At 38.0% G+C, this 27,719-nt stretch overlaps 1 protein-coding gene across 2 annotated transcripts; it reads left to right on the top strand.

The window, feature by feature from the left end:
* The first annotated feature begins 1,266 nt into the window (after positions 1-1,266).
* Positions 1,267-23,645, top strand: WASF3 (WASP family member 3). Of its 2 annotated transcripts, none has more exons than XM_010212036.2 (8): positions 1,267-1,404; positions 7,342-7,476; positions 10,290-10,443; positions 12,040-12,157; positions 19,447-19,613; positions 20,472-20,735; positions 22,399-22,763; positions 23,481-23,645. In XM_010212036.2, exons 1-8 carry the CDS (start codon positions 1,272-1,274, stop codon positions 23,636-23,638), a joined length of 1,494 nt encoding a protein of 497 aa, XP_010210338.1. In that variant the 5' UTR covers positions 1,267-1,271; the 3' UTR covers positions 23,639-23,645. The 2 variants fall into 2 exon arrangements, with proteins under 2 accessions (XP_010210338.1, XP_010210337.1); XM_010212035.2 differs by lacking the exon at positions 19,447-19,613 and adding an exon at positions 17,447-17,622.
* Positions 23,646-27,719: the final 4,074 nt, after the last annotated feature.

Raw genomic sequence — 27,719 nt, 5'->3', positions numbered from 1 at the left:
TTCAGAATAAAAAAAAATTCTTTATTACCTCTGATTATTTACAATTATTTCAAGATGATCAGATTTCCCTGATTCAGAAGTATGACATATTGAAACAAACTGTCTCATACGAAGAACAGTATAAAGTAAAATTCATGACTACTGTGTAGAAGTTGTGAGCCAATTTCTCCCTGGCCTATTCTGAAATCTTCTTACAAGATTTGCTTTTTGAGTAACCAGGGAAGAGTTCATGAATATTCTTTAGAATTATTCTTGAGAAGAAAATGCCTTCAGGAAAAAGTCAGTACTAAAATTACTATACAACATCTGAATAGCAAAAAGGTCTTTTTAATTTACTAATATGATTTTAATTAGAGAAATCGAAAGGTTACTTTAATTGCCTTACTGCAATTAAAAAGAAATTTTCAATTAAGTCTTCCAAATGCCAACACCATGAATTTGCCATTCCAGGATGTATTGTTGCCGTAATGTCTTTAAACAGATTATTATTCTCAAATAGTCCATGCATATTGAATTGTCAATGTTCAAATGAAACCGTAATCTAGTTGTCTCTTAATTGTGTTAAGCAGTTTTCTTTTTAAATTACATTAAAAACTGTTTATCTTATGCAATTTTCTGGTTTCCAAAGCCGGTTTCTTCAGGGTAGCTTTTTTGATGCTGTTATCTCCCATTTGTTTTCCATCAAGATCTCTTTTTACATTTGCTTTCCCCGTCGTAGTCTTCATTTTGCTGAGAATACCAGTCCTAACAGCATTTGTTTTGTGTAATGAATATCTCTTTCCAAATTTGGCATATATTTGCAAAATAGTTAAAGACAGTTAAGATAGTTAAATCAGTTTGTCGTTCACCAACTTCTCTGGGAAACCATTTTCTTCACACCGTTGAAAAAGCAATAACGAGCCCCATTGAAACTTGTTCTTTTTGAATGTGCAGGTACTGATGCCTTCAACTAATTATTTGTGCGATACTGAGTTTGTAACTTGTTTCTCTCTTCTCCATCCTCTTGGTTAGTTGATAGCCCCTTATTTGTCTCATGGGTTACCATTTGGGTGGAAAACTCCTCAGAGCATGGATCGGTTGGGACCTGACGTAGTTACGGGCCTGTCATGCAAGGGTTGTTGGTCAGAGTTTGGTTAAAAACGGGGTAATGCAATGCTTGAAAATACAGATTTCCAGCAAATAAAAGCATGTGTTTTGTGCAGAGGTATAGTTCTCATTTCTGCTGTTGTAAATATAACACCCGTTTTTCTCTAAATTGCAGGTTGTGAGCCATGCCTTTGGTGAAAAGGAACATCGAGCCGCGGCACCTGTGCCGAGGAGCCCTGCCCGAGGGAATCACCAGCGAGCTGGAATGTGTGACCAACAGCACCCTGGCTGCCATCATACGCCAGCTCAGCAGCCTCAGTGAGTACCTGCAGCTCCCTGCCAGTGCTTGCTCAGTTAGGAAGAACTCCGCAAGGGAGGGCTTTGATAGGGCTGTTTTTTAACAGACAAAATATGATACAGAACACTGCCACTTATGTAACATGCTAATATAATGGTATTTCATTGCTTTTGTGCTCTTCTATATTTGGTGGTTTAAACAAGCAGAGGTCCTTTTAGATTCATGGGGATTGAAACTGTGACACACAAAACCTCCATGTTTTTCCTCAGGTGAGAGTAGTGGGTGCAGGAACCATGGTTGGCACTTGAGAGGTGGGTTCTTGCCTTTCAGTAGGAGATGAGTCAAGCTCTTCAGCCTTTTGGTGTAAAATGACAATTTGACTGAAATAACTTAGTTTGTCTTAAGATGTTAGGATTTCTTGGTCCTTTTCTTCATATATATGTGACCCAGTAATATGAATCAAATTAAGCATATACATCAAAGTGGATTTAGTAGGGCAGTTGAGTTTTCTATGCAAGTAGCTTGAATGATGAGCACCAAGGTATTAAAAGTTATTTATTAGAGGCTAGTCTTGAGCAGTGTAGTCTATTTCTATGCTTTTGTTAAGTAAAAGAAAAAGTGTGGTATACTCAGAAGGTTTTTTCATAAGGTGGCCTGTGGTAGAAAGAGATGTTATTATGGAAGTGCCCTAATGCCACGGCACTGAACCGATCTAAACCAATTTGGTCCTTTCGTTAACATCAGAGGGGATGCCAAAATTGTCTGGTGTTGAAGAGTGTGTTTTTTCCTCAGTTTTGGGGAGACAAATCTCCTGCAACAGCTCTGTATATCAGTGACCAGCTTCAGCCACCTTTAAAAGAGGGATAAAAGTCTCAAAGATAATTACTTATTTTCAATTTTAAGGAAAAAAGCAGTAGCTAGAGTGGCGGAGATTAAATTACTATTCCTGCTGAAAAAAAATAGACAAAACTTAGCTGTTAGCATAGTGGTTCGCCTGAAAAGACACTGCACAGCGCCAGCTCCTGCTGTGGCTCTCATTTTTGGCAATATATGAGGTTTTACTGGTTATAGAAACCACTATGGTGGCCACTTCATCATCTGTGATGCTGTTGGTATCAGTGGCCTTTGCCATTGCAGGGCTCCTTGCAGAACAACCTCAGTGGTACATGTTTCAGTAGATTGAGCAACTAGTAGTCTAGATTGGGCCTTGGATGTTTGGAAAAGAAAAATGGTATTTCTCAGTGAATAAGAAAGGAGATTTCCTTAGAGAGTGCTGAACAGGCAGCCATCGCGGTCTGTGCTGGTGGCCAGTGTGGCAGAGTGTCACCAAATGTTTTTCTGTTGCTTCCTTTTGATTCCTTCTAGTTCTTGTGTATGAGAAGCAATGAAAGGTAGTTTTCTTTTGCAGTTCTCCATAATATCTGCGATTTTATAAAGTATTACTATGTCCTACTAGTGATATCTCTTCCAAGCTGAATTTTCGTGATCTATTAACTTCTTTTTTTTTTGACTAGAAACCACTTGGTATTTCTGCTCATAGCTATTTCTGCATTGGATCTTTAAAGTTTTTTTTTTTTTTTTTTTTATTGAGGTGGAGTCTTGAGGACTTTGCATCATAATCAAAATGTGTCACAGTGTCATTTTCTGTTTTGTCATTAGTTGGAGCTTACAAAACTTTGATTTTTGATTACTGCTAGATACTCAGCTGAATTCTCAGAGAAGTTTCCAAGTGTATCTCAGATCTTTCTTGAGTTAGTAATTTGGAATCTAAAGATTAATAAAGATTAGATGGTTGCTGTATATGGCTCTGTGCCATCTTATCAGTCAGTTGCTCAATGCTGACATCCTCCTTCAAGCTTCAGGAAGCTCTGAGAAGCATCACTAATATCTCCTCTTCACATTCAGCCAGGAATATATGATAAAACCTCTTTTTAATATTTTATAACATTTACCGAAGTATGGATACACCCTTGTTTTTTTTTTTACCCTGTTAAATCTGCTAGGAATGCCCATCTCTTCTTTCTCCAGGTTGGGCCTTGGGGCAAATATGTGCCCTAGCTGTGTATTCAAATCCTCTTATGCCTGTGGCTGAGGAACTGGCTATTCACCCAATTTATGTCCTCCTATTTTCCTGTAGCAGATTTCACAGCTCATCAGAAGTCTCTTCAGACAACCCTGACATACTGTGTTAGTGCCAAGTGGAAGATCTGTGCAAATAAAAGATGTGTCCTTGGTTTGAACGTTTCTATGGGTGGTTTTTACTTATGAATGAAGTCTGCCAGCAGGCTGTAGTCTATCAGTAGAAGCTGACGTGTTTGCCCAGGTTTTGCAGATGACCCTGTTTTCCCTGTGCTTGGAGCCAACTGGACGCCAGTGCTCATGTCCTGTGTCCTGCTGGGAGCATCCGAGCTGGCTGGTGTTCCCAGCTGGAGGCACGGACAGCAGGGCCAGCTCTGCCTCGCAGACGCACGGGTTTTTAATGTTGCGTCCTAGGTCTGCTGTGGTTTGGGAAAGTGGCAGACCTGATTGCTGCATACAAATTTGGCTTGCTTCTCTCTGCTCTCTTTTCAGGAGACACGAGCAAGTTCCTTTCCAAACGCAAAGTGCTGTCATTGGGTTTTTATTTTTGGCCATGTCTTCAGATTTGGGTTTGCTCGCAGCCAGCTGGCTTGTAGCACAGGCAGCGTGAGCAGGGAGCTGTATGACATTGTGCAGACCTGCCCCCCTTTTATATAGTGCGAAGGATTAACCGGGGCTTTACCTCTGCTTGGAAGGAGGGACTCTGCGGTGTGGGGAGCCTGGGGGCTTTTGCATCCCTTGCTCCTAAGCATGGTGCTGCTGTACACACTGAACACGCTCGTGGAGGAAAAGCTTTGGAGTGATGGCTTCCACAAATACCCCCTAACTTCTGACACTGGCATTCAGTGTGATGGCAGTGAGTCCCTAACTGAGTAAAATATGGTCCCTGCAACAGGATCTATGAGACCATATTCCTGAGTTTTGGATATACATATGTGTGTGTGTGTATGTATGAAAAAGGTAATAATCATCTGATTATCTTTGAAATTTGTTTTTTAAAAGCTGTGAATGAATTCCTCTGTTGGTTCTTTCCTAAACTGATTTCAGCCTGTACATTACCATACTCTGAGGTATGTAATAACCAAGACCTGGTTGGTAACAGCCCACAGCTTTTGCTGATGATTTAACAAGCAAACAAACACGAATCCTGCAGCATGATTTTAATGCTCACCAATCCAGTTACAGTGGGGTGGTTGGAATGCTCTACTGTTTCCTGCTCTGTATTTTGATGCAATGGTCATGTCCTGGATGTATTCCAGCTTCCCAAACCCCAGCTGGCTCTGTGGGGCCATTCAGAACCGGGTTGTGGATCCCAAGGAAAGTGGGAATGCACCACGGAATCACTCGTGGGCAGTTCTAGAGCCATCTCTGGGCATTGCTGGCCTTTTAGCTTCCATAATGCATGTTCATGTCAAGAAAAACTATAGCCCTTTCAATGCATTGTAAATCTTTCTGTAAGTTTAAATTCTTCCTCCGTGTACTTGTGCTGTGCCAGGATCCTTAGCCAGTGCAAAGGAATGCTGTGCTTTTAGGACTCAAATATGCTAAAAGAAGAGAGCCAAAGAAACACGCTTGGGTTTCTGATCTTCAGGAAAAATAAACAGACCCATTGTTTGATTTCTTTTCTGTTACAGCACTGAGTGTTTTGACTGTTGCCTAAAGATAGCTTTGGGGCAATATATTCAGTGCATTAATGCAGATCTTTTTGTGCAGTATGTGGAAATCAATTGTAATTAGTTCAGATTGTGTCTAGTCTCTGCTAGGGATGCTGTAAGTGGTGTTGCAAGTGATGTTCCGTGTATTTACTTGAGAAGCACTATTATGATTTCAATTATTTGTGAAATGCTGTCTCTGGAAATGTGTCTCAATGTTTGGAATGGATTTTGCAAGCAATCAGGTGCAGACTCCCATGAAGGGGGTCTGTGGAAGTGCCAGATAGCTGCGTTGCTGTTAATTGACATCAGAACCTACTGGGGGCAGGGGTTGAGGCAGGCACTATCCTACACAGTCATTCCATAAGTTGAAAGATAAGATCTTAAAATGGACTTAAAATAGTTTTTCTGCTTGTTTTTGCATTGTTAAAAATCTAATTTAAAAGGTAATAATATGGAGAACCCTGGAGATGCATTATTTTTTTCTAAAATTGAAATGCTCCTGTTAATGTGAATAGTGTGGCTGTACCCGTGCCATTGCCTCTTCGACTGACAGGAAACTAACTCTCTGTCTTTCACTTAAAAAACAAACAAATCAAAAACAATATTTAAAGAAGTATATTCACAAAGCACCTTTAGTTACTTATTCTGTCCTTTGTAAGGTAATCAGCAAGCACCTTTCTACACTACGTGATCCTAGATCATGCACATCCTAGATCGTGACTGTCCTCGACTGGACATGCTGATCTCTATATATTAATGTGAACTAAAATCCATTAAGATTTGTTGAGGTCTGAACATTGGTGGCTGAAAAAATGCAATACCTGCTGGATTTAGCTGTGGAATTAAAGAGCTTACTTGCCCTCTAGCTTGGAGACAAAAGCCTCTTCGTTCGTAGCAGCTAAATCAAATAGGGATTATAACCGAATCCCAGTCAGTGGCTGGGATTTTTGAGGGGTGGGAGGCTGGGAGAAAATAGGCAGCACTCCTCTCCCTTCCACCTTCCACGTACGTGCAAATCAGAGCCTCCATGCAGCAAAGCACCTCACTTGTTTGGATTACTTCTCAGCTTGGTTTTACATTTAGTGGAGAATCCCTTACTGGAAAAGTTCTCCACTTTGAAGTGAGAAAATCAAATTAAATTTAAACTGCATTTTTGTTCACTCGTAATTCAGAAACAGTGTTTTCAGATGCTCTTTTAATTAATATTTTTACCGAATAAATAATCCAAGATGGAGGAATATTTTGTTACATTTTGAAATGTGGATAAACTTTACTTTGCATTATGATCACCAAGTGTTCAAAGGATGCAATTTTGACCAAAGTTTTCATTATATCTGTACTTGTTCATCTAAAGTGTTATGGTTGATTGCAGGACCCAATTTAAAATTTCAGCATAAATGTTATTATTTTGGAATTAACTGTCATTTATGTGGTTAAGAAAACTGCATATTGTTCCAGATATCAGATGAAGTTCATTTTCCCTCTCCTACATTTCTGCTCTTCAGGCACAGCGTTTTACAGTTCTTATACCAAGATAAGTCCAACTCATAGGCAGAGTTTTAGAATTTGTCCTTGGTTAGATGCTGAAGGCAGGATTTTACTTTTGCATGGAGAGCAAAAGGCAGGTAGATATTGTAAGAGGGATGTTGGCTACAGGAAGTAGTTCAGTTGTGGAGGGAGGGATCTTAGTCAGAAGCAGCAACGTTTAGGTAGAGTAGAAGAAGGAGTGAATAAGGAGTAATGAATTTAGATTCCCTTTTTATTGCCTGTTTCACTTGACCTTCATTTTCGTGTTGACCTTATGCCTGTTATTACATAAATCTTAGCAAGTATGGATTTTTGGGTTTAGGTTTCAGAATTAACTTCAGAAGCTACTAAAGACAGCAGTATCTTTGGGCCTTTTTTAGCCATTGAGGTTGGTTTTAATGATAGTTTTATGTCTGCTGGCAGCAGCCCTGCTAATGAAGGATTAAAATTTCAAAACCTCCTTGTTTTTAAGTAGTAGGCCAATCAAGATGTTCAAGAAAATACCTTTGAGTCAAAACTTAGGGTATATGTTGAAATTTTGTCTGAATCTATTGCCCAAAATTTTGCTGAATGAAGGGTTGTGTTGTTATAATCCATTATGTAGTGTGTTTTATTTTAACTTCATGAAACTGGAGTCATTTGTTGTGTATCGTGAGTTTTCAACAAAGGGATTTCACTGTCTATTTTTCTCTATAGGCAAACATGCCGAAGACATATTTGGTGAGTTGTTTAATGAGGCCAACAGCTTTTACATTAGAGCAAATTCTCTTCAAGACAGAATTGATCGCCTTGCTGTCAAAGTTACCCAGCTGGATTCAACAGTAGAAGAGGGTATGTAATTGCATGAAAGCTTTGTGCCAAAAGTGATGTTGACTAGACCACAGTATTTAATTAGACAACAATCTCTCTTTTCAAAGTAATTCTGAGCTGATACTTAATCTTGCTTTTTTAGTAAGGTGAGTTGGGAAATATCATGGTAGCAGACTGAGAAAAATGTTGTTGGGTCCTATAGCTGTCTTTGCTTTTGACTTAATGTTAGCGCAAGAAGCCGTCAAGAAGTCATTAAGTTACCTTTTCTACAGGACAAACTTTTAACCTGTAAATGTAATAAGTCAGAAGTGAGTAAATCAGGACCTTAATAAAAACAAACCGGAAATTCAGAAAAAATGTTTGAGATATTAAAATTATTTTTGAGGGTAAACGGTAGCAAGCTATATTAGTAGCATTTCTCCAGGATCACTAACTGGATCAGTTACAATCCTCTCCTTAAAGAAAATGTGGTGTTTGCTCAGCACTAGCTGAAATTCTGTAGTTGGTTCTAGCCAGAAACATCATTTCTTTGGATTTCTGCTACATCCTCCTTTGCTGATGTGTTTGATCATTCACTTCATAAATATGAGATAAAAACAAAGAATTCAAGTCAGGTCACAATTTGAAAGTACTGACTTCATTTAGGTAAGTAAAACATGTATCTCCATTTTGCCTTAAAAGCTGTAATGTGTAGCTTTGCTTGCATGTGCAATTTGTATTGAGGCCTAAGTTACTTGTGAAGTTTGGATAACTTCTCTGTTTCGGAAGATTAGATCTTCTGACATTTAGTAAATCGTCAAAAAGTAAAAAAGTTTGTTAAATCAGGAGAGTGGGGTAGTATTTACAATGAATATTTAATCATATTATTTTAAATATATTTAATTTACATATAGTTTATATATTACATTTGCAATTTCTGTTATTACTAATATTTAGTAATATAATATTTACCTTTCCCTTTCTAGCTTGTTTTTGACTCAGCGTCATTACATGGTGGTTGTTTTATCCTGTTTTTAAAATTATTAACTGGTGATATGGCTGATATTAGCACCTTTTTTGCCATCTTAGAAAAGATGCCAAGAGCTATATGGGAGCAGAAACTAAGCTATTATTGAGTTGCTGTTCAGCTTAAGTTTTAAAGGACTTTGAGCAAAACAGATGAAATCCCTACTGGACATGTTCTGTGTTGAACTGGGTGAAGTCAGTCCTCCTGACTTTGAAACAGAAATTTCTACAAATACTATTCCCAGTAGAGGTTTATTTTGTGTGTGTGTGTGTGTGTTGTTTTTAGCCTCTCAATTGTGATATGGAATAACTTGGTTATTTTCTAGATTTCAGTGAGTTATTAATAACAATCTTTTGGAAGAGGAAAGGCAAGAAGGGACGAAGTTATGTCCCTTCATAAGATCTTATTTTAAATTAACCTCAGTTATTTTTCCTATATTGCTAATTGCCTTTCAAATTTCCATGCTATATATACAAACTGATGTGACTTTACTGTCAATGGGAAATCTAATTAGCCATCTGGCTCTAGAAATTAAAAAGTTAATAATAATTCATTGCAGGTTGGTTGTCAGTAATTCTGAATTTATATTTCTAGGTAGCTTAGTCATTTAAGTAAAATGTAACTTGCTAGGTCAATTAAAAAAAATACTTTAGATTTAATTGCATCAATGATTTCCAACATTCCTAGCAAATTCATATAACCAATACTGCAGTTGACATTTTTTAAAACGAATAATTGAAATTAAGATCTCAAAGGCATGTAAAACACTCTTAATCCCCTTAAAAGTTGCATCTATGCTTTCTTGAATGTATTCATTCAAATGAAAATATAAGAGTGCAAAGAAATACTCTTGAGAAACTGCCTGTGTTTGTCTTATTCGTCACTTATAGTCAGAAATTATTTGTCAAAAATGTCTTTTTCCTATTTCAGAGAAACTGGATCGGGAAAGGAGAACTTGGAATAAAATAGTGCTATTTCCAGTTCTTAATCATTTTAAAGATGCTGAGGAATCTAAGTGGTTTTGCAAGGGCCTCACCACAAATGTAAAAGATATTTGGGAGAATAGTCTCCGTGGGATTCAGCCTTCATCATGATGAAGGCTAGAAGGGTATTTTCTAGGATCTACATAAAACTTGATGCCTTTTCCTTTTATCCATCACCTGTACATTAACTTCTTGCCTCTTATTGTTCAGTTAATATGCTGAATTCTTATAGTTTGTTCTTGAGACTTGACAAGTTAGATGTAGTATTAGATGAAATATCAATAGATATAAAAAGAAAACAGTAACGTAGGGAATATGGGAGGAAAATGTTTGTACTACTTCTATGACTTAGAGTGTTCCAAAAAGCTGTAACAGTTTAAGAAATTGTAGACAAGCCAGTGAAGACTTTAGCTCTTTGTTGACCTAAGAGAGGAAGATAGTATGGAAAGTGCTTGCTGCCACTTTTAAATCAGTGATTAGCATTATCTGGATCTTCTTTGGCTATAATCACTCCATTTCAGGAAAATTATATTAAAAATGAATGAAAGATTAGCTAAAAGTCTGAGGAACAAAGGAAAATAATTTAAATATTCCACGTGAGAAGAAAGATTGAACAGACCAGCATTGCTTGTCGCAGAATCATGTACATGAACAATACAATAAAAATATGTTATTGAACCCTCTCTTTTTCTACATATGTATATGTGCTGATGTTCTTAAATATGATTATGAAAGTTAAATATTTTGGTTTTAAATATATTGCTGAAAATATTTTTCGTTTTATTTTTCGTTTATGAAAATTCTGACCTAAATCATGTAAATAAATCTGTTTTTGTTTCTAATAGTATCGTTGCAAGATATCAACATGAAAAAAGCATTTAAGAGTTCTACAATTCAAGATCAGCAGGTGGTTTCAAAGAACAGTATTCCTAATCCAGTGGCTGATATTTATAATCAGAGTGACAAACCACCTCCTCTGAATATTCTTTCACCTTATAGGTATGGAAACATTAATTGCATACATTCTTCTGCTTTGCTGTTTACCTCTTAGTTGTACGTGAAGAATGATAACAGCAGAAGGGAAGAGGCTGTATTAATTATGGAGACTGGGTTTGTTGAATATTTCAGTGATTTCTCTGTTCATAAAAACAAGTGTTATTATCACACTTACAATCATAAGCTGCACCTAACCCTACGGTCTAACAAAAGTCATCATATTTCAGCATAATAATATTACATGGCAGCACAGGAGCTGAAGGCAGGTGCCAGTGATTATGTGAAATGTGTAAAGAAATTTAATAATAAATAACCCTGCCTTTGGTTTATTTATCTTGAATGCCATATTTTGTTCGTTTTTCTTCCCTCCTGCTGCGTGCATGCACACACCAACACCTACACTTTACCTTTCTTTTTCCTGGCTATTAACTAGTGTTAAAAACAGCAGCAAGCAGCACTTCTCTTTCTGGTTTCTGTTAAATTTTATAATTGCTTGTAAAATTAGTTTTACTTGTCTTTCTTAAGGCTATGAATATGTTTTCACTTTGTCTCTTACATTTGGGGAGGTACTAGTTTGCAAGACTAAGGAAGATAGTTACAATATAATTAACGTTTGTTACGGCTTTAATAGTAAGCCTGATATTTATCTCATGAGGTATCTGTGCAAAGTGTGGACTTAACTTGCAGTAACTTACGTGTAAAATGTTTTAGGATGATATAGGGATGTGTTTGCAGAGTGTTTTTCTGCAGCTTTTGCTTGGAATGTAAAATTGTTTAATTTACAGTTGAAATATTCCCTTGTCCCTGCTCCTTCCAAACTTATTTTATTTTATTTTGTTTTGTTTTGTTTTATGTGACCAGTTAACACAAGTTGTTTATCAGTGCAGTTATGTCCTAACAGGTGTCTGGATGACAGCAGCAGCCCACTTTATTGTGTTTTCCAGTTTTACTAGGTATCCCCTAGTGAGATATACTTATTTAAATTATATTTCTTGATACATCCTTTGGATCTATTGAACTTAAATTGTTTGTCTTTGCTCTGTCTCTATTATGGTAAAGTAAGTACTAAATTTAAACTAACCTTGAACTATAGCCTGACCAGAGCTGGAGGGGTGGGAGGAGAAGCCCTTGGATAGCTCAGGTCTTTGTGGAAAAGAGATCTGGCATCAGCGGCATCAGAGGCTTAGGGCTGTGTGAGCAGCCAACACTCAGAAGCTGCTCTCTGTACCCTGCTCTCTTGCATGGTCTCTGTGTGTTGGATTTCCATCAATGTTGGGTGATTTGGGTTTGGCTGCCACCAAAATTTGTGTAAAAATCGACATCGAAATCAATATCCAAATCATCCGTGTCAATCGTCGTCGACAGCCAACAGGATTCTGAAGGCCACTCATTTAGGAAGTGGATTGCAACCCTTGGCCCTGAAATCTTTGCCACAAGCTAAGCAAACTGCAAACTTTAATTACCAAGAATGATATATAGTGGTATATAGTACTTGCCATGTACAAAAAGATTAAGCTTAATTGATCTTCAAAGATGAGCTTCGTTAGTTTAAAAATAGCAATTTGTATAATCTTAGCTTGTGTTCTGTTGTATTTGCAGGGATGATAAGAAAGATGGATTGAAGTTCTATACTGATCCCTCCTATTTTTTTGATCTTTGGAAAGAAAAAATGTTACAAGATACTGAAGATAAGCGAAAAGAGAAGAGGAGGCAGAAGGTAAAAGCAAAAATATAATAGAAAATACATGTCTTATGCTTTCATGTACAATTGTCCAGGCAGGAAAATTACTAGGTTTATACAGAAATTGCTTAGTTTATGTGTGTGGAAAGGCAGTTCCTCTTTAGACATAGCTGTAGATTTTATAGTTGGTTCAGTTTTTATAGCTCATACTGTCTATTTTAAGGAGCTGGCAAATTGAATGTTAGGATAACTGTAGTTATCTTTCAACATAACTTCTGTAATCCTTTGCCAATATCTGCTTATTAATACTTAGCAAAATAGTCCTACTCTACTTCAAAGAAAAAACATATATGATTTAGAAGGAAAAAAAAAGGAATTTGAATTACCGTTTTCTTTATTTTCATATTTTTTTTATCCAGCAACATCAGCTCCTGTAACAAAACATGGACTTACTCAGCAATGTGTTTTTTGATGCAGTTTTCATTCTTCTACAGTAACCCTGCTTTTCTAAACCTGACAGTAATAGATAACAGACAGTTTAGCAACAGGAGCAGATGTACTACAGGAGAAATATTCTTTTATATAAATATACATATATATTTTTATATATATCTATAGACAAAAAAAATGCTTTTTTATAGAAAGAGTATCTTTAGTCCTTCTGCAGTCTGTTTAGCAGTTTGATCAGAGATTTATTCTGACGCTGTCAAGATACTTTTAAAAGTAGATTTTAATTTTGAATAAAAAAAAAGTTACTGTGTACTTCTGCAGCTTTTTTGCTGTATCCATTTTTTTTTATCAAATATTACAGGGTCATAAGATTCTAGGAGATAATCCTAGGAGAAAGCTTGATGAAAGCAAGGAAAGCTTGATGAAGCAACAACTGCCTGTCTAATCCGACAGGTAGCTGCCCTTCTAAAAGGGAGCAGTGAGAAGTAAAAGTTGCAAAAATAAAAGGATTCCAAATAGGATGAACAGGTTGCTGAAAGGAATTAGAAGAGAGTTGCTTAGTTTGTCATATATGCTAAATATAAATGTGCTAACGTATATGATGCCTGCTTAGAAATCAAAATACCGAACATGCCGGTGAAGCTTTAATATTGTGATTTTATCAAGTGAAAATTGTTCCTTGTTCCTGTTGCTAGGCAAAACTCTGGCTGGAGCACTTTTAAGCAAAACATAAAGATTTGGTTTAACCAAAGCATTTAGCGAATTCGTGTTTTTAAAATTTCCATTTTGACAAAGGTATTTCAGTATTGAAGTACAAAATGGAGCTGAAAAAGCTGAGTAAACTATTAATTAATTATCTATTTTAATTAGAAAAAAACTCAGTATGAAGGAAAATATTAGGAAATATTCACTTGCTTTTTTGATATAGTTGTGTGCAAAATTGTACCCAAAAGTTACAATCCCACTATATTCTCAGTATCATATGTCATAGATGTAATCAAAAGTTGGGAAACAGTTATGACAAATTTTAAACCAGCTTTTGTTCTCCAGTTTAGTTTTTCCTGTATTAATTTCATTAATTGTTTCTCTGTGTAAAAATATATAATATATATAATAATAAGTATAGTTAGATAATTACAAACTTTTTTTTTCTCCCAAGTATTTTTTTAACTTTCAAATTGAGATCTTGTCACTAGGGACAGGGTAAAAAGAAAGGAACATCTGAAGAGCTAAATGCTTCATTCTGGTTTGATATTACAAAGCAAAAGAGCTAAGGAAAAAAATGGAAAACTGGTTTTTAAAGACCACCTCTATAAACAAGTTTCACTTGAAAAAAAATGATAGCGTTAGAGAGGTTTTTCATAAAACCACTTTGGCAAAAAATATTCTCAACCCCAATCATATAAAGCCTGGTTAAATGTGAACCCCCCACATAGCAAAGAACAAAATCTGTGTAGGTTGGTGTGATTTTATCTGGTAGGTAGAAATATGTGTTTTAGCTTTGTAGGCTTGCAAGGCTGTGTGCAAGTTTGCATGTTCTCATCTGGAAGCTTCCGAGAGCTGCAGGAGGTGGATGAAACATCTCATGGACACCCTTAGTTGCTTAATGAACTCTCATTTTCTTTTTTTCTTGTCCTTATAATAGCCTTGACTGGTCATGACTCTGGAGCATTCATTATGTTCTTTGTTTTTTGTGGGGGGGTGAGGTTATATTTTGGATCTCCTAACTGACAATTCATCAAACAATTTTTATTTTAGAGAAGCACAAAATACACAAGTTATTAAGAGATTGTGCAGAGGAAGTAATCTGTATTGGTTAGAATGATATAAACTAGGCATCCAAATGCAGTCCTGCTCAGCTGACCAAATGTAGCTGGGTTTTAACTTCAGCTTCTTGTGTGGTTGTGAAGGTTAAGAATATTCCTTGCCTCAGAGGATCTGTTTTCTGGTTTCATTTTGCTCATTGCCGTAACTGCTTGAGCAACGAGAAATATGTGGGATGTTTCATTCCCTCACCTTTAACTATCTCATTTATTTATTGTTTCAGTAGTCATATTAAGCAGAGAAATTTGATAGAGACTTTCTTTGATTTGAGTCTTTTAGGTGAACATTTTCTCCAAAGAACATGGTGATTTTAATTTTCTGTAAATTTAAACATTATGGGATAGTCTTCACTGCTCTTCACTGGTAACCTTTCAGTAAGTCAATGTCTAAGGGAAGTTAGGGAAGCACTAGGCTCACACTTTGAGTTTCTGGAAGGCATTGCACATACTTGCTGAAGCTACTTTCTGTTATTACCTGTTACTCTTTATTAAGATGCTTTAAATATAATTTGCTAACTCCTGGTGCAAATGTAAAAATTAACTTACCATTGGATGGCTCTAACTCCGTTTGCTGTGTTTCCTGAAATCGTTTCCTGCCCACAGTTGAATGATGTTCCTCTTTTCCAGCCTAACTTACAGCATCCATTTGTCTACTGCAGCTTCTATCACCTGGCAGTTATAAGGAAATAAATGTTTTATTCCTAGCTTTCCTAAGAAAGTTATTTCTAATCTTAGTTAATTTTAAAGTCTTCAGCTCCTCTAGGACTCTGTTGTCACTGTCCTAGGTGCTTAAAACTAGAGCTGTCGCTTTTCTTTTCCAAGGTAATTAAATTATTTGTGCAATATACAAGTGCTAATAAAAGATACTGCAAGTTACTGCAAAAAGATAAAACTGTTTGTTAGAGACATTTTCTATTGTTTTTTTTGTGCTGCTATGAGGCCTGCTTCGTTATTTTGGAAGAAATTACATGTTTTAGAGATGTATTTATATTAAACAACAACAAAAAATAGATTAAAAATAATTTTAAAAAGTAGATTAAAAATAAATTTTAAAAGTACAGTTAAGTATGGTTCAAATAAAAGGGACATATTTATTTGTTTGCATACCTACATGTTTTTGTAGGTAACCTATAACAAATATAGGTTATATATTTATTTCCCATAAACACAGAGTAATCACTTAATAGGTGATTCCTATAAACAGTCCCATAAGGACTCCCCATTGTGCAATAGTTATATTGAAATCACTGTCTTCCAAAGAGCAGTGTACCTTGTTGAAAGGCTGATATTTACTTTTTCTGCAAACTTACAAGAAATACTTGCTCTGAATGAATCTTAGAGGATGGAGTTCGTAATCTGTGAGAAAAAAAGCTAAAGCCTGCTTTCAATTAATAAGGGATTATTAGTACTTTCCTCTCAAATCTATGATGAGTAGGTAATGACATCTAAATAAATGGACCAGGATAAAAGCCAGAAATTAAATTAAATTTTGCAGTGATGGAGTGAAGATGATGTAAATCACTTAGCATGCATATATTCAGCCATGGAAATTAGCTGCACTTCACACATTGAAAATAAAAGTGACTGAATCTGTTTCCCTTCTGCTCTGATTCCTAACTTCGGAATCTCCTCCGATTCCAAAGCTTTGATATGAAGAAATGGTATTAAAGGCGACAGCAAAACACGACCTAACCTGAGCACAGAGGAAGGAGATGCTAAAAGAAGTTTGGGGAGGAGAAAGAATGAATAGGTGGAAATTGAGAACCAGGGTAATGGCTCTTGTTTGACACTGATCATACCAAAAATTGATTCACTGCAGGCTGTTAGGAGTGTAAAGCCAAATAAGCTATTTTGGTATTATTTATCAGTTGTGGGAAACTGTTCATATTTGTCCATAGGACATACCTTTTTCGTCCTTGTTTTGGTGGGACCTGCTTGGCTTTCCAGCTATTATGCCTTACTGTGAAGGTAAAGTTTCAACAAGGAAAAGCTTGAATATTGGCCTTTTGCTGGACTACTTGTTCAGTACAATTGAATATGACTGCAGTTCCTAGCTAGGAATATAATTCTCTTTCTAGAAACTATATCTTTCTAACAGTCAAAAGTCTAATAAATTATTAATACAAAAAAAATCTTTAACCTATTTATTAAGTGGTATTGTAAGGTATGGGTCCTAGAGCCAACATAAAATTCAAGATACTTGTGAATATTGTGGAAGGGAATAGCACATAAATATCTTCTTGAGTTAGAACAGCATCAGTATCATTTATTTGTACTGAATAGTCTGGGTGAGAGTGCAGAAGACATTTCAGAGGTGTGAAAGTGCTGAATCCCATTATTATTGTCATTATTATTATTATTAAACACTTACATTCATTGGGTCTGACATTTGATTGAAAGATTTCAAAACTAAACCCACTGATTTGTTGTGACGCTCTCAAGCTGTAATATGTCACCCAAATATTACTGACAAGTTGTAGAGAGCATTAGGGTCTTGCCTTTTGTATAAGATAACGGAGCAAGAGTGAGGAGCAGCAGGGAGGAATTGGGCTTGTTTATCAGATCTAAGAAGGGAGGGAAAGTTAGGACAGTGAAACTCATTTCACACCGAATTTGAAATGAATGGGATGGTGTTACCATTTCCTTTATGTGTTTCCAGGGCCTGAGCAAATTCAGCATATTCTCATAATACTGGTTTGCAGGAGAACTTAAAAACCCTTTAGGACGGTCTAAATAAATAGCATAAAGCTTCCTAACTTTTAAAATCAGTGAGTTCTGTCTCTATAGAGGATAAATAGTCGATCAGTATGACACTAGTGTCTACATCTTGCAGAAAAAGGACAAAGCAGTAGTCTTACTTCTGAATGAAGTTCATAGCTTAAGGAATCCTTTTTAGTGTAGAAAATATTATGTAAACTCGTCTTCGTCTGTAAACCTAGTCTTATTTTCATGCGCTCTAACTGCATTTTAACCTGCTTTTTCCTTTCTTTTTTTTTTCTTTTTTTTTTTCTCTCTCTCTTTGCATGCTGTATTTCTTTTGTTTGAACATCAGGAGCAAAAACGTATAGATGGCACCACTCGTGAGGTGAAAAAGGTTAGAAAAGCCAGGAACAGACGCCAGGAGTGGAATATGATGGCATATGACAAAGAGCTTAGACCTGACAACAGGTTGTCTCAGAGTGTGTACCACGGAGCATCTTCCGAGGGATCCCTGTCCCCAGATACTAGGTCTGTGTACCATAAAGCCATGTGTTACTCTGCAGTTGTACATTCAGGAATACTGAGTAGATTTAGGTATTTTTATAGGTTGGGAATGTCAGTTATAGTGGAAAAATATGTGATAAATGTTTTACAGCTCTTTTCATAATTCTTTTAAAGCATATATAATTAATTAATTATGTGATTAATCAATTTTTTTCTTCTTCTGTCTCAGGTGAGCATTCTGTCATCATAATTTAACAGTTATTTCACCACAGTCTACTGCAGTAGCATTTAAATCTGTCTTTACTTAGATAATATCAGTACTCTTTCAAGTATGGTTTGTGACGTGTTAGGCTGCTGATAGCTTAGTAAATATTTTTCTGTGAACAATGACATAATCATTTTCTGGATTTAGCATCTTTGGGACCCTCAAGTGTTTTTGCACAAGCAATGCACCGGGGATCGCTCGGGTGGTGGGCGCAGTCAGGCTGCTGGAGGAGTTCTGCTTTGTCAGTGTCTGCTTAGGCCACGACAGGAGCTGCTGAGCCAGGTGCATCGTTACTGCTGGAAACGGGTCCCTCCGAGTGGCAGCCTCTGCTCAGAGACACCCAACAGGGCTGATCTCCATCGTCCACTCCCGAGTGTGCAGGAGGGTCTCCGTGCTCCGTGGGGGATGCCCCATCTTGGTGTGCACGACACATCCAAGTCTGTATGCAGAGCCAGTCTCTAGTGCCTTTCTCCTCTTATTCTTTTTTTTTCTGTTATGGTTAATTGCTAGCTGAAGTGTAAGGAATAAGCAGAATCTAGGGGAAAACTGTTTCACAGGTTTTGAGTTTGTATTTAAATTGCTGAATAGTTAGGATGAGGAAACAGCCGCTATTGCAGAAGTATAGACTGATATTGTTAGTGTACTGTCCAGCTGACATTAGTGAAGAAATCTGCTCAGAGCTTTCTCTAACTAATGTTTCAGTCTCTGTGAACAGCACTCATAGTTAAAGCAATAACTTCAAAGAAAATTGCAACTGCTGTTTCAATACTATGTCCAGATTCATCCTCTGTCTGAAATCCTTCAACATCGTTTTGTCTTAGTGAGCTGTATTTTCTAATGCAAATCTCCTTTTTGTCAGTCTCCAAAGTTTGGTCTCCAAAAGCTGATCTGCTGAGATGACATTGGTGTCCAGCTACCAAATGCCTGATGTGGATTTTTTTTTCCATCTCTGAGCTCTGCTTTTCAAGTATTTCAAGTCTTTTTCTGGTCTTAACATCTTGCTTCCAGGGTTCCTCCACTACTGGAAATAGTCACTTTGAAGCGACAGTGTCAAAAATGTGTTTGCTTATTTGCAGATAGCCATAATATTTGCAACGTGTAACAGTTTATTAAGCAGAAATTGTAAAGATGCATCATATGTTGGCTCTGAATTTCATCGTCTGACAGACATATTGTACCTATTATAAAACTTCTAAGGTTTATATATTTGAAGGACTTTAAATTACAGGAATTGAGCCCTGAAGTCTGTATTTTATATGCATCAAGAGCTTTTAATTTGTGACTAGTGAAAAAAGATTTTCTATTTTTATCTTGGTATAGTCTTCATTGTAGGAACTAAGCTATAAAAAGCCTAAAGAGCAGCATGATGTGTGTAGAAGCAAGACTTGTTTTCAGGGACATTCTTATGCTGACAGCTACTGCCGGAGCATTGTGTTTTAAGTAAGGTCCTAAGGAAACGTCTGTAGTTATATCATGATCTTTTGTGTTCCTGTTCCTCCTAGTTGGATGACTTTAAAGGTTGAAATCAAAGTTTCCAGATTGTGGCAATTTACAATGTATTTGTTATACTTATTGCACTTCAGAGAGAGAAACACAAGCTGAATCCAAACAGAAACCAGCAAATTAATGTGCGAAAAGTAAGAACAAGAAAAGAAGAGTGGGAGAGAAGGAAAATGGGCATTGAGTTCATGAGTGACGCAAAGAAAATGGAGCAGGCAGGAAGCATGAAAGAGGACAAAATGCCCAAAGGGTTTGTCATTTTTTTTTACTCAAAGCCCTGGCTTTTGTTGCTTGCCCTGCTTCCAGGCTCACAGATAAGTGCATCGGTTTTCTCTGCTCACTAAAAGCCAGGCTGCACGATTGTTCATCACTAATACAATACAGCTTTGTGCAGTGATGGGATGAAGAGATCCTTTTGCTCCCTCTCTTGGGCTTATTTGACAGAGCATCCTGGACTTTGTATCTTTATGAACTCTCTGCTCAACTAATATTTACATTTCTCCATTTCTCCGAGCTTTGCCGACAAACTATTTGTGCAAACAAAATCAAAAGCATTTTCTAACTTTGGAAATTGATTCTCTCTGCCTTGGTGGAATTGGTACTCTCTGCTTTGGTGAAATATAATCTCCTGCATAACTGTGAGTGCTTGCAGTGTTGCTATATTTTTTCTGCTGTCATTGTTAACTCACAGCCAACCTGATGAATATTATCATTTCAAACAAAGGTCTGTCAAAACCATCCCCCATGCTTCTTTGTGACTACTAAAGAACTCTAAAACCCAGAGAAAGCTTTTTTTTTTCTTTTTAAATTTTATGCTATAAGAGGACATTCTGCTGCAGAGTTAACATGCCAAGATATTGCAGTCGTTCGAATCTAGTCCCCCAGTGCTGGTTTGTCAGACTAATTTATTTTCACATTGTATGAAACTGAACCACGATTTTTTGTTGCTTTTGTTGTTGTGTCTTCCATGGGCTGACAGGGGAAAGGTGCTTCATAATGAAGGAGTCATGTAAGAAAAATGATTCCATTCTTAGCTTTGCTGGTGACTATTTAGATAATATCCTGCCACCCCCATATAATGTGTTTTTCTGCATCAATTTAATTTTAGGTCCCATGCATCTGATGTTACAGATTATTCGTATCCTGCCACTCCGAATCATTCCCTCCATCAGCAGATGGCCCTGCCTTCCTATGGAGCAGGAGATGGTCCTCAGTACGTGGCAGCAGCGCAGAGCCATGAGCACGAGTACAGAGCAGCCTCCAGCACGGCGCGACACGCGACCCTGAACAGACCTCAGCAGCCACCTCCACCTCCACCGCAGCCTCCCGACGCGCAGCACGGCCCGGTGCCCGTGGTGCCAGCAGAATATGGGTAAAACTCAGCTCCTGACTTACTCGGTGCATCCTTGACAAGCTAAAAGGATGTATATTTTTCATAAAAACCAAAATGTGTTTTGCATACGTGGTACAAAAATGGCTAATGCCTCTAGTTAGTTCACTGAGGAGAACAGAGGAAATTTATCATAATCTTTATGCATGAACTGAACTGGTGAAAGCAGAAGTCATGAACTGTGTATTGAATGTAGTGAAATCAATACGCTCATAAAATATTAAAGGTTCCTAATGTAATATTGAAAAAGGGACAGTTTTCCTTTATAATGAAGAGTAGTTACAGCATAATTAATTGAATAATATTTCAAACTGCACAAGGTGCAGAATAAGGATCTTTGAATGTAATTGATGTGCTAGTCTCTGTGTTGTATCCCTGGGATCCCTTGGGAAAGGAGCTTATAATGAGATAGGAAGGAATGTCCTCAAACACTGAATCAAGTTCCCTACTGCCACAGATATCTCCATAATTCCATTAACAATTTGTCAGATTACTGCGTAGATGTTTCGCTGAAATTTTGAAGGAAAGTTTGCTCCATAACATTGGTCAGTCCTCTGAAAAGAAGAAATCATTTCTCTTCCCTCCTAACTCTGTTTCTAAGCAGTCTGTACCTATTCATTCTTGTGCCAAGCTTGTGCTTTTGGTTAAACAGCTGAAACTTTCAGGTTATAACCCTGGTGCAGTTGTATCCATTGTTGCCTGGGCTAGGCTGGCCAGGCTTTTCCACCCTCACATGGTGCTCCCTGGGGTAGCGTTCACCCTTTCCAGGACGGTTTTGCGCTGCAGGTGATTCACAGTTATGCTGTGATGGACTGTCCCAGTCTGCTTTTTCTCTTGGTTATTTCCAGCTAGACATTTTCCAGATAATAAAAGAAATCCTAATGATTAGCCCCAAGGAACATCATGATTCACTGGGTATCCCTGAATGTCGTTAGCATCTTCCCTGTAACCCCTGTCTCCTTTACACAGTTATTTACCTATTTCAGATTTTTTATACAAATTCTCCTTTATCCCTTTGAACAATTCTGTTAATGACATTTTACAAAGTAAATCAGATCTTCCCTATTCCTTTGAAATATTAATCAAATTTATCAATTTAATTAAATATTTGAATTGACAAACTTGATTAAAGTAGCCCATGAGATTAATGATATATTGAGCTAAATCCTTCTTTTCCTGCTTTCCATTTCCCTTCATGCCTGTCTTTTATTATTTCTCAGCATTTATTCTAGAGCCCTTTGTTCAGTGGAAGTGATCCTCATGGTCTAGTAGTTTTATTGCTCCCTTCTTAATCATAGGTGCTGTGCTTAATATTCTCACACAATAACGTTCAGTAACATATGGCTGCACACTGAGTTGAATAGGAATAGTAAGATAAATCTTACTTTGTTTGTGGAGTGGTTTGGTATATATACATAAGACTAAAAAGCAGTTGTCCTTAAATATGTCATCTGCCTTAAATCACAATATATTACCTCAATATTTGGTGTTTCAATGTTTATAATTGTGTATGTATTTAACTTGTCAATTTGAGTTTCTTTCAATTTCTGTTTTAGCTGAAGTTGCAGAATGGTTTGATAGATGGTGATTCTGTAAATCCAGACTTTCAGTGCAACAGATTCTTTTTTTATTCTCTTCTCTCTAGGATGCTTCCAGCTCAGATGGTGGATTATTACAGTCCTGCAGGTCCTCCTCCTCCTCCTCCTCCCCCGATGATTCCCTCGGCACAAACTGCTTTCGTTAGTCCCCTCCAGCTCCCCGGGCCACCTTCCCACCCTGGACTGGTGCCTGGCTCCACATACACCGCTCCTCATCCTCCTCCTCCTGGCGGGCTTGTTGTCACAGCTCCTCCTCCCCCGGGCCCTCCTCCTCCTCCTCCAGGCCCCCCTGCTGCAGCTTCATCCCTCTCTTCCTCCCCATTGCACGTTGGTGCCGAGGGGAAGCGACACGAGCCCGCGCAGCCGCCGATCAGCGACGCACGGAGCGATCTCCTTGCTGCCATTCGTATGGGTAAGCACGTGGCGGGGTTGAGCAATGCCCTTTCTTCAGCGTAAGGACTGGGTTTTCCAGAGATCCTAGGCAGGATATTATTGTGAGAATTAGTTAACCACAGGTACCGCACACATACTCTAATACGTGCTGCTTTTCAGGGTAGCAACCCTTGTCAACCTTGACTTCAGACCTGTGTCTGAAGCCTCTTGATCCAAGATGTGGAGCTTTGCTAAATATACTTTATTTTAGTGGTTGTGTGAACATAAATGAGACAGTACTTAAGTTCATTATATGGGGTCCCCCTTAGAAGTACATGGATTTTTGGTTTCTTCAGAAAAACTGTGTTATCCAAAACCTGATTTCAGCCCTGTGGATGTAGCTTTGAAAGCCATTCTTAGTCAGGCACTAATGGTTGTCCCTGACTCTAGTTATGTTCTTACAGTGTTTCCAGGCACAGTTTTAAAGTCCTTCTTCAGATCAAAGGAACTTGTACAGTCTTCACTGATTAACTATTTACCTATTTTATATTTTAACTATTGTTGGTAGTTTTAGAAGACTAGAAGCACTTAGTCCTCTTTTTGTCCGTTTCTCTTTACCACTCTTTGTTGGTCAGGAAGGCCAACTCACTGGCTTCTTCTTTTCTTCCTGGGTATATTGCTTGAACCTAAGATTAACAATATGGAATGGCGTTTTTTTTGTATGGAGAACCTTGTCTGACTATAGCTGTCTCTACAGGAATTCAGCTCAAAAAGGTGCAGGAGCAACGCGAGCAAGAAGCGAAGCGCGAACCCGTAGGAAACGACGTGGCCACCATCCTGTCGCGGCGCATCGCCGTGGAGTACAGCGATTCCGACGACGACTCCGAGTTCGATGAGAACGACTGGTCAGACTGAAGGCCAGGGCGAGCGCGGCGGCAACGCGTGAACACGCGGCTGCAGCCGTGACTTCTGAGCAAGGTGTAGAGCAGGACACGGGCACGCGTTAAGGCTAGTGGTGAAGCATTAAAGCGGAGTCGGGATCATTCGGAATGCTGTAGCTTAGCAACTCTGGTAAATAATGATGTGATTATGCTTGTGCAGATGGGAAACTTGTCTTACTTTCAGTATTGACCACATAATACTTAAGTGCCACTAAATGTAGCAAATCTTGTGCTGCATGCAAAATATGCTGCAGTTGTTGCACTGTTATGGAACCAGCATTGTATTCCTATAAGGTGTGAAGTTTTTTTTTTTTTTTTTTTTTTTTTTTTTTTACTTTGCATCTTATTCATTAAATTTTGCGAGCAACTTAGGTTACTTGTGAAGTGGTCTGGTTGTTAGTCTTTGAGGAGAGTTAACTATATGACTGAAGTATTGAGATTCATAAATACATGATTTTTAGCTTTATTTTTTTAGATGTTAAGTATGCCCACCATAAAATACAGTAGATAGCAACTAAATATTTAGTCTATTTTTAATCACATCTGGGCTTTTTAGCTTAGCTTAGTAAACAGGTTTGGATTTGTAGAATCTAGCCTTTTCTTTTTACTTAAAAATGTAGCAGATGATGAAATGTATGAATCCACATGATTCCGTAGGGCTTGGTTTGTTTGTTTGAGCAAACTGGAAAAGTCTGCAGCAGTAACAGCTCTTGATTGCTGGCTGCTTATGGAGTAGAATCCTGGACGGTCTCAGGTAGGTAGCAAATACATGTCCACATTTCAAGTGAATGTTGAAATCCCTGTATAGCTTTTCAGTGTAGACTCTGCTTTTACTAAGGAAGGAAAACCCAGTCAGTGCAGTTCGAGCGGTCAGATACATTTCACAAGTATTAAACTTGGTTCTTGTTCCTGTAGGTATAAATGTTGTGAATAAGTTTTTGATTGATTTGTGTGTGTATAAAGTCATGAGAGATCATTTTCAGTTTCCTGTAGCACACTTACTCAAATTGCTGTTACTTTGAACATTTTTCTTTCCACTACCCTCCATTTATGTAACATTGACAGTTAAAACGGCCCGACGGCTATTTAGGTACAATGCCATACATGTGTGTATATGTATCTGTACACACACTCTTTTCTTTCTCTAGCAGAAGTTACTGCCATACAGTGTGCTTCTGCTCTCGTAGTTTTCTGCAGTGCTGTATTAAAATGTTCTTTTTTCTTCTTGACTGTGAGTCAGGCTGCTGCTTTGCCTAATGAGGCTTTTAAAAGTGTATTCATACGAGGGAGAAGAGTTCTTTCCTTGCCAGATCAGCATTTTAATCCTTGTAATAGAAGTCTGTGTAATTCCAGGTCTAACATTTGGTAAAGCTCCTTTGTTCTGTAAGGCCTGTCTGTTTTTTTAAAAATATATTAAATAATAAAAAAAGAAAGGAATGAAAGATCTAACCTCTCTTTACACAGGAAACAATTTTAGTCCTGACAATATAACCAGTCTAATGCAGTATTTGCATGCAAACTGTTGGCTACTTTATTGCTGTTGAATCTGCACATGTTATTTCGCTTTCTGACAGTTGTTTTTCTGGTAGTGTGGCAAAATGCTTACCTCAATGTTTGTGCTAAAGAGCTATCACATGAAGTGCAACCAATCTCTGCATAATGGTGAGCAACTGCAGCTCTCGTTAATGAGTGGCAGCTAAAGGTACTCATCTCCTTTTCAGTTTGATCTGCTTTTGTCTTTGCCTTAAAATGCAGAGCTAAATTCTGCTTTACTTTGTGCACTGGAATCTGAGATACGTGCATCTACAGCAAAGGACAGGACTTAGGTTATAGCTTGGTAATGGCTTTCAGTGATGTATGAGAGGTGCTTTGCTGGGGTCAGTATACACTCACACACTGGCTTCCAAAAGGATGTGTTGGGTAAGTCAGATAAAAGTGCAACTCAGATTGCAGTGTTGCATCGCTGCATAGGTAGGTGAGGAGAGTGCTCTCAGTGTCCTTTTGCTATATACTGAAATGAAATATCTCAGCAGAAAATTCTTTCCGTCCTACTGAAATTTGATATGATAGAAGATATATTTTATGAACACAGAAGCCGAGTGTATCTGAAATTTTGTAATCTGCATTAATTTTAAATAATAAACATACAACAAGCGATGAGTTGTGACCCGCTAAGATAGTGTAGATTTTTCAGTCATAGTAGCCAATCTGTTTTTCTGAACCTGGATTGTTGTCATTTTCCTTTCAATATTTTATCAATAAAAATGTGAATTGAATTTAGTGATGTAAACTAACATTATTCTAGGCCATTTTATGAGTTTAATCTTACTTTGGGTTGTGAATAAGGAACAAATATGAATAAAACCTCACTTTTGAGTCTGTTTTTCTTTCCTTAGGTTAGTGAGATTTTGCCATTACTCTTTACCCCTTATTGGTAAATAAAAGAAATGAAGATGTAACACTTCCAGCTGTTAATCTGTGAGTCCAGGAAGTACTGTTTAACTGTGGCTTTGGTTGGAGTCTGCCTAACCAGACTTGTGTGGCTTCTCCTCTTAGCTTGCATACTCCTTTTTTCTTGTTTCTTTTGCAGCCTTGGTTGAGGGTTGACCTGTTGGAAAACAGCTCTGTGGAGAAGGACCTGGGAGTCCTGGTTGACAACAAGGTGACCATGAGGCAGCAAGTTGCCCTTGTGGCCAAGAAGGCCAGTGGGATCTGGCTGTATCAGGAGGAGCGTTGCCAGCAGGTCGAGGGAGGGGATCCTGCCCCTCTGCTCAGCTCTGGTGAGGCTGCACCTGGAGTTTTGGGTGCAGTTCTGGGCTCCCCAGGACAACAGGGACATGTTGCTACTGGAGAGAGTCCAGTGTAGGGCCACAAAGATGATTAGGGGACTGGAGCATCTATCCTATGAGGAGAGGCTGAGAGAACTGGGCCTGTTCAGCCTGGAGAAAAGAAGACTGAGAGGGAATCTTATCAATGTGTGTAAGTACCTAAAGGGAGAGTATCAAGAGGATGGGACCAGACTCTTCAGTGGTGGCCAGCAACAGGACAAGAGGCAACGGCCACAAACTGAAGCACAGGAAGTTTCATCTCCACATGAGGAAAAACTTCTTGACCGTGAGGGTGTCAGAGCCCTGGCGCAAGCTGAGCAGAGAGACTGTGGAGTCTCCTCCTCTGGGAGATACTCAGAACCCACCTAGACATGACCCTGTGCCACGTGCTCTAGGTGTCCCTGCTTGAGCAGGGGTTGGACTAGGTGATCTCTAGAGGTCTCTTCCAACCTCAGTCATTCTGTGATTGATTCAAACTCTGAAGTCAAAGTTTGTTGGTGTAAACAGGTATTAATTTCCCCACAAGTAGTTTTAAATTCTACCCAGTTCTTTCTGGGAGCAAAAATGTTGCATAATGTGTTTCACTGAAAAAGTATTTATCAGGTATATTAGCAGATAAGCTCCCCCACCCTTTTAAGAAAGAGGTATTTGTGGATTAGTGACACTAAGAACTGAGTTCTGTAAAGCGTGAGCTCATGTCTGTGTGTTCACTACAAAATGGTTCAATTAAACTTATTTGCAAGACACAGTAAGAGCACCAAAGCCTAGGCTAAAACCTTGTGGCATCAGGAAGAACTTGCAAAACAGTTGTGAGATGCAGCAGCTAAGCTATAACCTAAACAGTTACCTACACACTTCAGACAAGCCTGGTTGTTCCCTGGGAAAACAAATTTATCCTTACTCAATTAAACTGAAAAATTGTGTCCTTCTGGCAGGCAGCTCTTATTTCACTGAAATTTTCCATCTGTGATTTGAATGTAACTCAGGTAATTTAGAACAAAGACACTGGTTCTAAATACAGGCTGAATAAATGAACTGGCAGGTTTTGTTCAAAGGCTGCTTTATAGTAAAGCAAGCTGGTCTTTTCTCTTTAGCAATGCAAATAAATGCTCATTTATCATTTGGGCTTGGAGTTAGGATTGGGGATTATACTGAAGGGATCACTCACCACGCTATGTTTTACAGCTTTAACAGTTATTTTCTTGAACATTAAAGAATCTATTTCCA

This window comes from Tinamus guttatus, unplaced genomic scaffold, assembly GCF_059628265.1.
Source record: "Tinamus guttatus ecotype Peru unplaced genomic scaffold, ASM5962826v1 Tinamus_guttatus_pri_ptg000150l, whole genome shotgun sequence".
Classification (NCBI taxonomy): domain Eukaryota; kingdom Metazoa; phylum Chordata; class Aves; order Tinamiformes; family Tinamidae; genus Tinamus; species Tinamus guttatus.
This window is presented reverse-complemented; position numbering and strand designations above follow the sequence as displayed.

What these genes read in the sequence shown, in the direction of transcription:
- WASF3 (XM_010212035.2), top strand. Translation starts at nt 1,272, where the DNA reads ATGCCTTTGGTGAAAAGGAACATCGAGCCGCGGCACCTGTGCCGAGGA. An exon ending in TCCCTGTCCCCAGATACTAG is followed by an intron (nt 17,623 to 20,471) that starts GTCTGTGTACCA and finishes ATTTAATTTTAG; the next exon opens with GTCCCATGCATCTGATGTTA. An exon ending in CCTTGCTGCCATTCGTATGG is followed by an intron (nt 22,764 to 23,480) that starts GTAAGCACGTGG and finishes CTGTCTCTACAG; the next exon opens with GAATTCAGCTCAAAAAGGTG.